Source organism: Strix uralensis, chromosome 4 (assembly GCF_047716275.1).
Source record: "Strix uralensis isolate ZFMK-TIS-50842 chromosome 4, bStrUra1, whole genome shotgun sequence".
In the NCBI taxonomy this organism is placed as follows: domain Eukaryota; kingdom Metazoa; phylum Chordata; class Aves; order Strigiformes; family Strigidae; genus Strix; species Strix uralensis.
This window is the reverse complement of record NC_133975.1, coordinates 95351999-95365673: the sequence shown is the minus strand read 5'-3', so window position 1 is coordinate 95365673 and position 13675 is coordinate 95351999. Positions and strand designations below refer to the sequence as shown.

Here is a 13675-nt window from a genome sequence, read left to right as displayed (position 1 = left end):
CTGAGGGGGAATGATTCCATGCAACCTACTGGGAAGACACCTCTAAATTATGATTATTTGCAAAAGAACAGCGGAATTTGTTCCATTTTCATGGCAAAATACCAACACAGGTAACTGCATTCCTCCAACTTGAAATATGCTTGCAGCTGTCTGACTGGTGTGCTCCTTCCCAACTTTTCTTCATCTTTTGTGTAGTAATGTTGCTAACCATTAGATAGCTAGTACTTGCTGCACCTGTACTTAAGCAAAATAATCTATTTCAGGGTTGTTGTTAAGGATGCAGCTCTGTAAACAGATTTACATTTGCAAAAAAGTTGCTATTTACAAATACCTGATATAATTTAAGGGAATTGTATCATAAATATTTATAGCAGCACAATGTCTGAATTCAAATGGAAGGTAGAAATCAGAGAGATATTTTTATTTAAAATACCAACCAACAGTACAGGACATTACATCATCCTGTCTAGTTTGTACAATATTTTAAATGAAAGACCACATTCCACCCCCTCGGATCACAGACCCAAAGACACTCCTATTTTAAGCTAGAACATGAGAACAAGGAGTTTTCCACTGAAGCAGAAGCTTTCCAAGGTCTCCACATCCCTACAGCAAGACTCTTTCTCCAAGAAGGAAGCACAGCAACCTCTCTAGCTGAAAAATTACTCTGAACCACAGGATGAGATTTAAGAAAGGATGTTTCATCACATTCAAAACAGGCACAACCTTTCAAGAAGAGCTGAATGAAGAAAAGAAGAGCTTCAATAACGCCTACCACAGGTGATTTGGATGGTCAATGACTTATTTGCCACAGAAGCCACATCTTTGGGTCTAACAGAACAAAGCAAATTAGTTTTGCTAAAATGTTTCAATAAGAGCACTGCTCAAGTTACAAGAGACTAAGACAAACAGGTTCCTACTACAGGATCTTCTGATCCCATTAAGCAACCACAAGGGCAACTAACATTAAGTAATTAATTTTGTAACTGAAATGTTGCAAGTTTACTGACACCCTTCCTCAAGTTACAAGAGCTAGAAACAAGAAAGCTGACCAAGACACATATAACATTGTTTTGTGGTAATTCTAGCTATCATTCTTTGTGCAAAGGTGCAAGATAAGATGTTTGTCATCTGCAGCTGCATGGGAAAAAAGTTTTCAGGAGCATCACAGCCAGATAAACACAAAAATCTCAAATCCAGAATTTACAAATGGAGTCAGGACAAGTATAGTAACATGCATAAAATGTAGTTCTACAGTCCACACAAAAACTTACAAATAACTAATTTAAATGTATGTAACCTTTGATTTAACCAAGAGGAAATTCCATAGGTAGTAGTAAAACAGCGTCAAATGTAAAAGGAAATTACACAAATTAAAATGAAAGCAGAAAGAAGTCTCTGTACAAAGATGTTTACACAAAGATAGAAAGCCAAGGTACTGGTATATTTAGCAGGACCATCTTCAGGACTTCTGGACTGCAACATCAAATGTTGGTTAAATAAACAATCCAAAATAAGAATGGCATTTTCTTCAAAATCCTGCCATTAACCAAACCTTTTAGAGGCTAGTCATCCTCTCAGCTGTGGATTACACAGCTGTGATTAAGAGCCTTTGAAAATAAAACAAAATATTTTCATTGTACCTCTAACGCAGCTTGTTATCTGCTCTCATTATTGCTAAAGCACCTGAGACCACAGGATAGCAGTCAGTTGTACTTAATACCACTAAAGCGTACAGTTTAAACAACTGTCAGAGCCATTAAAAATAGAAACAGTAGTACATTTCCTGAAGTCTTCAGTCTTTCAATCAAGATTCAACACCCTTCTAAAAGAGCACAGTGATTTGTTTCAACAGAAGAAATACGCTGACATTCTATGGCTTAGAGTGCCATATTGCCAAATCCTACACAATACTAGATGATATCAAATTAGGCACTGACCAACTGTGGCATCTACAACACTACTGTTACATCCCACACACACTGATGCTTTTCTTTGCTCTAACACCCCTCTCCTATACTTTCACACACAGAGTTGAGCTAGTGCCATTTGCTTAGCATGTCTGCCCCAGCATGGGAAAGGGTCAGAAATGAGTCAAAAGTGGTCATTTCCACCAGCTGACGGTGCTCCTCCAGCCAGAAAGTAAAAGAGCATAACTGCTCTTCTCCATTAGAAACCTGTTGGAGGGTTTTGTCGTAAGAGGACAGAAAGAGGGGAAAAGAGGCCAATGCACTAGAACTGTAAGGAGCAGGCTGTGAACCCAGCACCATTTTATGCTGCAAGCTTCATTATGAAATGAAATTTCTTAGTAATAGATAAGTTCTTCAGTGAACTCAGGTCAGCTTAGAAGCAGCACAGTTGGTAGACAAGAGGGAAGACAGACACACCCTGCTCCAGCCACAGGTCTTTCTCTTCATCAGCTCATCTAGAACATTTAAGTGATCATTATATGAGAAGAGAAATTAAAAGAAAAACAGTATGATAAAAGATTCAAATGGCATTGGCCATCGCGATCCAGAGACTGGATTAGGCATTGTAAACTCTCCTCATCCAGCTTCCATCAGAATTACTCTAGATTCAGAGGCTGAGCAAGAACAGCAATTTTTCAAAAAAACAAACTAGCATTTGTCAGATGCCTGCCCCCCGCCCCCCCCCCCCCAAATTCCAAAACCACAAAAAACCTTACCTGCTTCTGGATCTGGAGGAATCCTCCACATATACAAATTGAAGTCATCAGAGCCCGAAAGGATGTACTGTTAGGAATAAAAATAAAAGCAGTTTACCACAAAATATCACCTGAATTACGTTATTTTATTGTTGTTCTAGTTTCTCCAAACCAAAAATGAGAAAAAAAAAAAAAGACAAGTTGTATCATTCTTTGCACCTCACTGATCAACTTACCCTTAAATGGGGGTGAGGTACCAGCACAAAAATGTTGCATGCATATAAACAGACCAAAATTGAAAAGCATGCTTCATGTATCTAATGCCTTCTGCCCAAAGTGTATGTTTCCTTTGCTAAATAAGGCTATGGATTTTGGTTGGCTTTAATATAAGCATGTCTAGATCAAACTCTCCTATCTTGCAGCCTGCAACTCTGGTCTTTTTTTAATGTCAAAGTCTTTCATCTTTTTTTCTCATCTCCTGAACTACTGAGGAAAACTCCATCAAACACATACCTAAGAAGAGAGCTAGCATGTCCATTACACACAAGCACAACATGTCTGGCTCATCAGTCTACTAAGACCATCAAAAGTCAGTCACTGAGAATAATCTTAACATGAACAAAACCAAAGCTAAACATTCACTGTCAGCAAGCCTCAAGCAGTTTAAGAAAAACACATCATGTTGTTCATTTTTTTCCTGGTTATAGTTACTCTGAAGAGATGGAAAGCTGCCCTTTTTAACAGTGCATGAACGATATGAAATTTCTTTATTGTATAATATGCAATTTGAAGTAGTTTAATATACTACAAACATGCACTGGAACGACAGGTGACATTTGACATGGTAAAAAGCTTATGCCTCTCAGTTATGAGAAGCCACAAACTGTGCCTTGTCTCCAAATATCTCTTCTCCAATAAACTGTACTCCCTGTCATTTATTTTTCTCCCAAATTAGAGATGAGATGACATGTAGTGGAACCAAGAGCAGATTCTGATTCCAGTTACACCGGTGTAGACAGTGTAAATCTCTAGCCTTCAACTGACTTAAGTCTTCTGCTTAATCAACACAGTCAAGAAGTTGGGTTTTTATTTTTTTTAGTATTATTATTAGGGTAGAGGGAAGGGAGAAAAAGAAAGAGATGGAGCAAATCTGTCCCTTTTCTAACCTCTGATAGGAGACAAATTCTGTTTTGTTTGGCTCAAATATAACTGGTTTCTGTCTTTCATTCTCCAGGGATACATAAACTCATCAAGCAAAGTAACATCAAGCAGTGAGGAGACAAGTTCTGTAATAACACAGGACTGAGAAGCAAATAAACAAAAGATACAAACTAACACAGACAGAACTATAAATTTGCATATATTCTGTTTGCAATGCTAATTACATTTGTACAGTGTTTGGATGTTTCCATACACAAAAATGCAAAAAACACTAAAATCCCTTCTCTGGTTTCTTACTGTCACAATCCAACCATTCTTTTTTCTCTTATTTTTAAGGCTGTAGGATGTGAGTAAGCACTTATGAATGCAATTCGGCTCATTTTCTGACAGATAAGAAGCACCGGATCAAACAAAAGTTCCTTTAAAAACTTGTGCACACTAGTTCTGCATCATTCACAGACACATCCTTTCCAAGCCAGAAAGTTATTTCTACAAGCCAACATGTTCAAGCACTTAGGCAATTTACCTCTGCCAAACTGACCTGACCGTGCCAGGAATATGTGCTTCCCTTTCATTTGACTGCTCATAAATGTTAGCCCACAGCAGGCTGAGCCACTGTGCCAAAACTATACAGATTAGGGCTCATATAAGCAACCTCCCAGCAATCAAAAAGTAAGCACCTCTAATATGTTTTTTGTAACACAAGAAATGCTACATGGAAAAAAAAAATCTTGTTTAAAGTTATAAAGATGTTACCAATTGTTAGTATTTATTACCAAATTGTGTGGTTGAAGCAGCAACTGGCTTGCCTAGGACACGTGGGGAAAAAATGGAGACTCCCAAAACAGCTAGAAAGCTCAGTATCTTGAATTTATGACCATAACACCTTTTTTTTTTTTTTAAACCAAACAAGTTCTAACAACTCCTCAATATGGGAGTCATTTTACACTTTACATCATAAATCAAACAAACCTACCAACAATGACAGGCCCCAAAGTGACAGATTTCAGACACCCAGCATCAGGCACACAACACAGAAAAAACATGTTACGTATGTGCAGGGAACGAAGCATCTGTGAGACTCTTCAAATCAGCTTCCAAACTGATTTGCAGAGGAACACACGGGGTATCCGATAAGACTCAATCGCCAACTGTCTAGAAAATGTGGGGTACCACTGCCCACCAAACAAGAACATACTACCTGCGAAGACCACTGATCTGAGTATACTGCCTTGCTTTGGAGACAGCAAAATTTAGAGTGCCCTTGCAGTGATGTGGACTAATGGTAATTTGACTGCCCTCTCAACTGGGTAACCAGGAGGTCAAGACAAGTGATTATTCCCCTTACCTGGCACTTTTGAGGCCACACCTGGAGTTCTCTGTCCAGTTTGGGTCCCCCAATACAAGAGTATGTTGTACTAACGAATTGGACAGGGAGTGGAGGAGGGCTGCTGGGCCTGAAGGCACATGGTCTGCAAAGAAAAGCTATGGGAACTGGCTTTATTTAGCCAGGAGAAAGTGAAGGGACAGAGTGGACCTTCTCTGTCTGAAGGAATACAGAGCAGCTGGGGACAGACTCTTCTCAGAAGCATGCAGTGGACACTCAGGAAGCAACAGTCACAAGTCACAGCAAGGGAAATTCCAGCTGAGCACAAAGGAACAGCATGTTCAGGAGGAGCATAACAAACACTTCAACTCGGCCCCAGAAAGGCGGTGGAATCTCTACGCTTGCAAATCCAAAACTTATCTGGACAATTCCCTGAGCAACCTGATCTGACTTTGAAGATGCTCTGCTCTGTAAAGCAGTTTGTCACATGACCTCCAGAGCTCTCTTCTGATTCAATTTTTTCAAGGATTACCAAAGTAAAAAGAGAAATAATTGTCTTGGTGGGTTGGGGTTGGTTTTTGGGTTTGGGGGTGTGAAGAGGGAGAGGGGGAAGAGGTGGGAGTGTCAGGAAAGTGCCCACCTGAAACCTTTATACTCCATCACACATCACAGCTTCATGAAAACTCTAATGGGAAGACAAACTCAGACCACATAGACAGAGGCATAAACTGCAGTCTAGCACACAGTATAAATTCAGGTGGTCACAATTTGGGGAATTTAAAGAAAGAAATTGTCAAAGCATCTTAAAGTAGTTCACAGAATCACAGAATGGCTGAGGCTGGAAGTGACCTCAAGAGATCATCTGGTCCAACCACCCTGCTCAAGCAGGGTCACCTAGCACCAACTGCCTAGGACCATGTCCATATGGCTTTTGAATATCTCCAGTGGTGGAGATACTCAATCCAACTATCTCCAACTGAGATAGTATCTACCTACTCAAAAGCACCATGAAGTCCTTTGCTTCATTACTGTTTTCTACCCTAATGACATTTGCACCAAGCAATTAAACTTGGTGAAAGTATTCTGGAATGAATAAAGAGAAAATAAGTAGGAAGGAATAAAGCATCCACATTGCAATTTATGTCTAGTCACAGAACAAAGCTCAGCTCAGGATCTGAGCTGCTCTGAAGTACTTATGGGCTTAACCTTGCAACCAAGACAGTCATCAGTAAGTGCCAAAAGCATTAATTGGTAGTGTCATCTACACAAGTTCGGTGTTGTAAGCAATGGGCTGCAAGTTGCAAACTTTTGCATAAATTTAAATTTTATTTCAATAGTTAGCTCTGCCAATAATTACCAAAAATAGATCATATTCCACAGAATATCTATTTGGTATCTCTGCCATTCTACTGCTGCCACTGTAGCAGCCAGCATTGTTTTCCACTCTCTTTCCCTGTTAGGATCCCTCTGGGGTACATGTTTTCCTGCTGTTCTCACAATATAGAATTGAATCCCCAAATGCATTCCTTTTGCTCTTTTCTGTAAGGCCAGGTGATAGGGGTCTGAGAAGTAGAACGTGGCTTTTCAGACAGAGACCAAGAGCCTGCCAGAAGCACAACTCCATGACTGCAGCTATTGCAAGAGAGATGTGCCAGCTGAAGACTCAAGAGCAGACACCCAAGCTGCTAAAGCCAGAAACACGCCTCTTCCATGACATTTGAAACAGAAACTCAACTCCAGTTAGCACTCTCTGCACAAGACAATGGGAAACCAAGGCCTCTGTGGAGCACAGCTGGACTGACGTTACTAGGACATTTACATGATCATCTGTGAAAATTTTTCTTTGATATATTCATTATTAATGTAACAATAAGCCAATAGTTTTCCACACTAGTTGAAAGTTGGAGAATAAGGATTGAGGAAACACAGGTCAGTCCATACTACTACAAAATTCAAATAAATAACTGACATGAAGTGCACCAAGCCCTAGTGAATAAGGCTGAAATCCTGAAGGAATGGAATACACTTTAAAAGGAAGGAACAGAAAGGAAAGAAGCGGTTGGGGTGGGGTAGATGAAAGAATGTCATGCTGCATATGCTTAGACTCCACTTTAATTGTGGCCAAGGATTTCTGGTCCTGAGGGGATGTGCAAAATGTAATTCCTAGCAGAGTACCTTCTACTCACTCACTCACTCTAACAACAAAAGCCCAGATAATCAAATCACAGAGGCAAACCAGTGAGAGGCAAAAACATGCACATTCACAGAGACAAGTAAATGCCTAAGACAGTGGGCACTCTCCCTCCTCCAGCCCTCCCCCTCAAAAGACAAACTCCAGGCAGAAGATAATCTCAAGAATCAGTGCAGTGCTGAATTCTGAATCAGACCAGACACTGTGTGAGGAGTTCAGATGCTCAGATGTCTGGTAGGAGAGACCAATATTAAAACCACCTGTTTCATTGTCTGCATTTTTGCTGCTGCATCTGACCAAGACTTCGGAAATCAACATTCACAATATTCACGTGAACATGAGATTAGACAGAAAACTAGTTGCTACTAATTAATATTGGGAGTTTTTTTAGAAGGGAAGAATCAGCTTCTATGTCTAGCTGTTAGCAACAATGACAGGAAAAGGCTTCCAGATGACTACAAGCTGCTGATTCAGAAGTTTGCCTTAGAAGGAAGAAAACTTTCAGGCGTGGTTAGAGTCTGCTGCTGGAAAAAACACAAATTCCGTTTGAGCTTCAAGTACGCATAAAATGCTTAAAATTAACTATCATCAGGAATCTGGCAGAATTACTTTGGACTAGTGCTCCCCACTCATTCCACTGTAACTCTTCTCATTTTCTCTCTCCCCAAGGAAATTACAGCAGTTGATATAAATAAATGGAGATCTAATCTGCTGCTGCTATAGTCTCATAACAGTAGCATTAGCATTGCGTTTTGCAGAGTACTTCCACTCTGGGGAATTAATTTTTGTTCTTACCACTGCCAGTTTGAAAGCTTTCAAAATCCCACAAGCTACATTTCCTCAGGTGCTACTGAATACGGAGCATTTCAAGAAAACTGTATCTAAATCAACCTTATTTTACAGTTTCCAACATCCACATTTCCTGTTTCTATAAAATTTCCTCTTACTTATGACCTATATCAGAGACATTTTTAAGCCTTTGGCCCAAGACAAGGGACCAGGAGACATGGATCATTTTTCCAAGAGTATCAGCAAGTCTTTTGAATGGCCCTATGAATGCAGGGGAGAACAAGAAGAATGTAGGAGAATTTGTCTTAAAAAGCACAAACCAAAAAGCACCATCATCATATAATTATAAATGAGTGAATAAGACCATAAGTACAGAGATCATAACCATTTGAAAAGTGATTGCTGCTAAGTTACTAACAGGAAAATGCTTGTTAAGAGAGACTCAAATTCCATGCTGTCACTTACAGCTTTACTAACAAGTCAGCTCTGAAAAAGACTAAACTTCTCAAATCTCAGTTCCCACTCACTTGAGCATGTCTGTCCTTTCCTCAGAGGGGCCAATGAAACTTGGGGCAAAAAAGATCAGAGTAGACAGAATTTTTCTCAGGCTTTTAGCGAGCTGTCTCTTGGCTTCTTGAAATAATGCAAAATCCACACGCTCGGGAAGAAGCACAGAGGCATCCAAATTTGCAACAGTTCTCCTTTAAGAGGCAGGATGTACAGTTCCTCCATATATATTGTCTGTAACATAATGTAACTCATGGGTGGGTGCAGGCTTTTGCTTTTTCTCCTATGACAAGATAAAGAATCTGGATTGGTGGCAGTCTGCTGGGCTGAAGTCTTAACTCGTCTTGAGCATATGAGAAGAGCTGCCCTGCACATCTTCTCTGTGGTGGGACTGCACAGAGGAAACCACAGTTTGACATGAGGCATCACTGAAGTCTGAAAAACATTGATTATTTGCCCAGAAGAGACTGTACATAGCAATCAGCACTCTGAAGAAGGAATCTATTTACATGAAGAACATAAAACCAAGGAGGAAAGGTTTCCTGTGGAAACAGGCCTTATGCTATTTTGTTCCTTGGGGCATCTCTCCATCTCCAAGAAACTTTAAGCCTAACGGCCAATTTCAAATTTGATAGAGTACCTGAGGGTTCCCAAATTATGGACTGCCTAGAAATATTCTGTCACAAACAGGCAGCCACACACAGGAGAGAGAGACCCTGTAAGTAGCCACTGAGAACAAAGCAGTACCACAATTATACCCCCTACTAAACATCAGGAAACCCAAGTGGGAACTCATCCTTGAACCCACAAAATCCCAATGATATCACCACAATCTGCTTCTCATGGAACTATTTCAAAAGGGGTAAGAAAGCAAGCTATAAATAAACAAAAGCAAAAAGTAAGAAAAGTCACCTTATATACACATATATATTTGTGTGTGTGCTTGCCTATATATATATATGTATATATGCAAAATATCGCAACCATGAACACAGGTCTTGCTGTGTTGTCTTGCTGTGCTTACATATTTTGCATGAAAAGTGTTTAACAGAACACAACCAAATTTTTTTTTTTTTTATAGCTGCTTCTGGGTCTTTTGCAATGTCAAGACACATCTTCCTTATAAATGAGACTTCCCCTGCTCTTTTCTCCACTTTTAAGAAATGACTGATACACTTAATTGCTCATTTGATCAGAGTTTAGTGTTAAGTCTGCATTTACTGCAGGTAGAAAACCCACAAATTTGTTTTCAAATCATCTTTCTATTCTTAGAGTACCCACTGACCAGAGGGGAAACAAGGTAAGGACGCATCTATGGAGGAAAAGACTTTTTCCTATTAAAAAAGCAACAAGGAGCAAACAAACAAGGAATCAGCAAGATAATACAGCTTGCTGAGATGGTATTGAGATGGGCAATACCAGAGGAATAGAAGAAAAAAACAGGATCTCCCACAGAGCAGAGCACTCCACTCCTTTCCTTTCCTTAAACAATTAAGAAATAAACAACAGTCAATTGGTCAATTATTTCCATCTCTTGCAATTCCTGATCCTTCTGCCAGGCTGTTACCCTTATGCTGATGAATCTAGGCTTTTAGCTTAGAGTTCCCACTGAGTACAGCTTGAAAAGCTGCTCTAATGATCATCTGCTGACCTCCTCAGTAGGTACATTCCCACCTACAACCCTTGTGCCAACATCAGCACTCGTGACACAGCAGTGCTCTGGTTCAGTAGCTAGAACAGTAAAATCCCATACAAACTGCAATCAGTCATTCAATACATTTCTTCTCATTTATGTACTTCAACCAGCTTCTATAGGGGTCAGGTGGGTGCCAGTAGAGCCCAAGTACAGAACCTCCCCTCTCAATGGCATACTGCCTTGTTTGTATCCTCAGACTGCAACCCCAGCCATAGTGGCTGCCTCTTCTCCTTTTGGAAGCTCTCACTGTTACCAACTAAGAAGTTCCTCTCCCCAAGGCAGTTAACCAGGGTGTAGGGTTGGGAGCACATAAAGAGCAGTCACCAGTGCAGGCTATTGTTGCTGTCTCTCAACAACAAAACCTAAAGTAAGAAGAAACGTAACGGGGAAAGCCATCTCTGAAATGTGTTTTGGAAAACTTACAGTTAAGAAAATAATTTACCCACAATGAAGGATACCTATATATTCTTTTATCTTCTACTTTGTAATAAATTCTGGGGCACAAATCATATATTTTGTGCAATATTTAACAAATTTAAAGAGTAATTGCAACTAGGGTTCACAGCTTTGTGGTATTAAGAAACACGTTTGCTTTGAAAACAGCCATCTTTTTTCACAGGACAGCAGTTTACAACCTGTACTGTTTGAGACTGTTTTTCGGGAAGGTTGAAACTGGCACAAAAAAAGAGCTTAGAAGTTTTCCATCTTGGCCTGTGAATCAAGCAGGTACGTCCAAAGGTTTTTTGCAACAGCACTTTGTTCCTCAGTAACAAGCATGCCTATCTCATGAACTGGAAAAAGAAAAGCTGTGACACAGCAGACCGGAGAAACACAAATTGCTTCTAGTACATAAAATTCAAAGCCAAAAATCTGTATTCCCACTCCCTAAATCCCTAATCTTATAAGGAGCCAACTCTGTGTGGGGCAGTTTTAAATGCTTACAGAAGCATCATCGGGACAATCCATCAACATTTTTACAGCTGCCTTTTTTCCATGAAGAAAGGCCATAACAGTAATTTTATTCATGAACAAAAGCAACTTAGAAACCCTTATTGTGGATTTTTATGGCAGGGAAAATATTCCTATTACATTCCAAAGAAAGAAACAAGTTTATCTGAGCATATGAAGGGGACTCTTCTGTACATGGCTGAAACTGCATGTACCCCAATTGCTCCCTTTTGTCTTCTTCAGCCATCTGCTACTTTACCTTCTTCAAACACACATCAAATACTCTATTAGTCAAAATCCTCCAGAATTCATAGCCGCTTTTCCAGTATCTAGACAAGGCCTAGTTTTAACAGCTCAACAAGAAACACTGTCAGTGCAGCACCCATTGTGTGTCATTTTTAGCAGTGCATTCCTGCTCACTCTCCCTAGTCGTGCAAGGGTAAACTGCACCACATCTCCTGTGAGGCACTCTGAGGAACACGAACCCTGCAAATCGCAAAGTCTCCGAGTCAGGGTTCCACTCCACCAGAATTTAGCTTCAGTATGGGTCCCTTTGGGCTAACGCATTACTGTCCAGAGGTCTAAAAACCTCCCCCAAGGGCTTACAGGAATGCAGAAGAGAAGGCAGACAGGAAAAGGTGCTGGCAGGATGCCCTGCGGAATAGGTGATCAGAGTAAGCAGGGTTAAAGTAAACTCCCAGCTCCTTCTGTCAAGACCCTGACTCTGAAGAGACATTTTCAGTATCACCCTCCCATGTCAATTACCAGAAGCAATGGGGAAGAAATAAATAAATAAATTTCATAGACAGATAAATTACTCATGTAAGTATTTTAGATGTATGTAATGTCATGCATATAGCTGGGATTTAAAGTGCCATTTAGATAAAGTAAAAAAACAAAATACTGCCTCATCAGTAAATCTTGGAAGAAGCCAATTTAAGACGGAGTAAGACATTGATTTTCTTTTTATCCAAGCACAGCAACATATTTGCACACTGAGTGCTTTTCATACATCAGGAAATGCTGACTGCAATAAGCTACTATTCATTAAGAACTCTTCTGTGCACAGGAAACTCACAATATATTCTTTAGAAGAATAATTCCCTTTCTTGTTTTTAATTTTTAAAGCTGGACACTAGTAAGTACTACTTCCTGAGATAAATGGCCTTTAAGTTAGATGACACAAAGAAGAACACAGAAGAAAAGTTCCATTTCTTTACAAAGGCAATGCACAACTATATAAGATCCCTGGCACCTCTACAGCTAATGCTGTTCTTGGAAGGGTTACATTCATGTAATAATTCTGTCCTGCTAAAGACTGGGCTGGTCCCTAACCAGGCTATTTAGCACACAGACTCCAACATAATGAAGGCTGTAACTTTATAGGGAATTGGAGCAGTCTGCAGTACCGTGAGCAGTGCATTCCTGAAACTCTCCTATACCAGTGTAATGTCAACAGAAAAGGCTGAGTGGTGATGTAATGTCTGAGGGCATGCCAGAGTCAAGACACTTTTTGTTTGATTCACAGGGTACAAGTTATTTCTCCCCACCCCCACCTTTTTTAAAGCAGGCAATAGGCAGTTGATTTTACAGCTACAAGCGTTATAGAGCCTCACATTATCTGCATAGTGAAAAAAAGGAATGAGCTGATAGCATTCATCATTGTGACACAGGCAACAAGTCTTGAGCAAGAAAAGCTTTTGGTCTATTTTAGTTGGGGGGGGGGGGGGTGTTTTGCATTTTTTTTTTGGTGGGTCTTTTTTGCTGCTGCCCACCACCGTGGCCTCTGAGGATCCTAGACTTAAAAATGCATGTGGGTACCTGAAGCCCTTCAATACTTCCTGTATCCTCAGATCCAAGAAGATGCTTTCCATACCAGTCTAGCAACTAAAAATCCTTAGTATTTAAACAATATTTCCCAAATTCTGATGTTGACAAGAAGAATGGAAACTCCCCCAGTACCCTGACACAACTTGAGATTCTCACACATTTTATGATTTGTATGTAAACAAACACTTGTGCACACCAGGGTAAAGTCAGTGGGAGTTAGGTGCATAAATAAACTGCCTTTGAAATTCTGGGCCTGGATGCCTATACCAGAAGGATGGATAAATTATGCTCTCACATAAATCTCTATAGCCAACAGAGGGAGTGGGCAGCTGAGAGTCATGCTTGATCCATCGAGCCTATCTTACCCTTCCTCCCTTCCACAGCTTTATGACTCAAGTGAGCTCCCGGATAACGCAAATGGCATACAATTCTGAATGTGTTTATCTACCAACAACAGAGCTCTCCTACAAAGAAAATAAAAATCTGTGTCATGTGAATGAGGTCATTACACTCATGACATGAACAAAAGACAGAGTTCTGAGAGGAGCAAATTAAGTTAAT

At 40.1% G+C, this 13675-nt stretch overlaps 1 protein-coding gene across 2 annotated transcripts in view; it reads right to left on the bottom strand.

Annotated features, from left to right (window-relative positions):
- Nucleotides 1–13675, bottom strand: part of DCAF5 (DDB1 and CUL4 associated factor 5) — a 74568-nt gene that overhangs the window by 17184 nt on the left and 43709 nt on the right. For both annotated transcript variants that reach the window (XM_074868051.1, XM_074868052.1), the window contains exon 7: nt 2687–2753. In XM_074868051.1, the coding sequence (XP_074724152.1) occupies nt 2687–2753 (67 nt within the window). The remainder of the gene's footprint in view (nt 1–2686; nt 2754–13675) is intronic.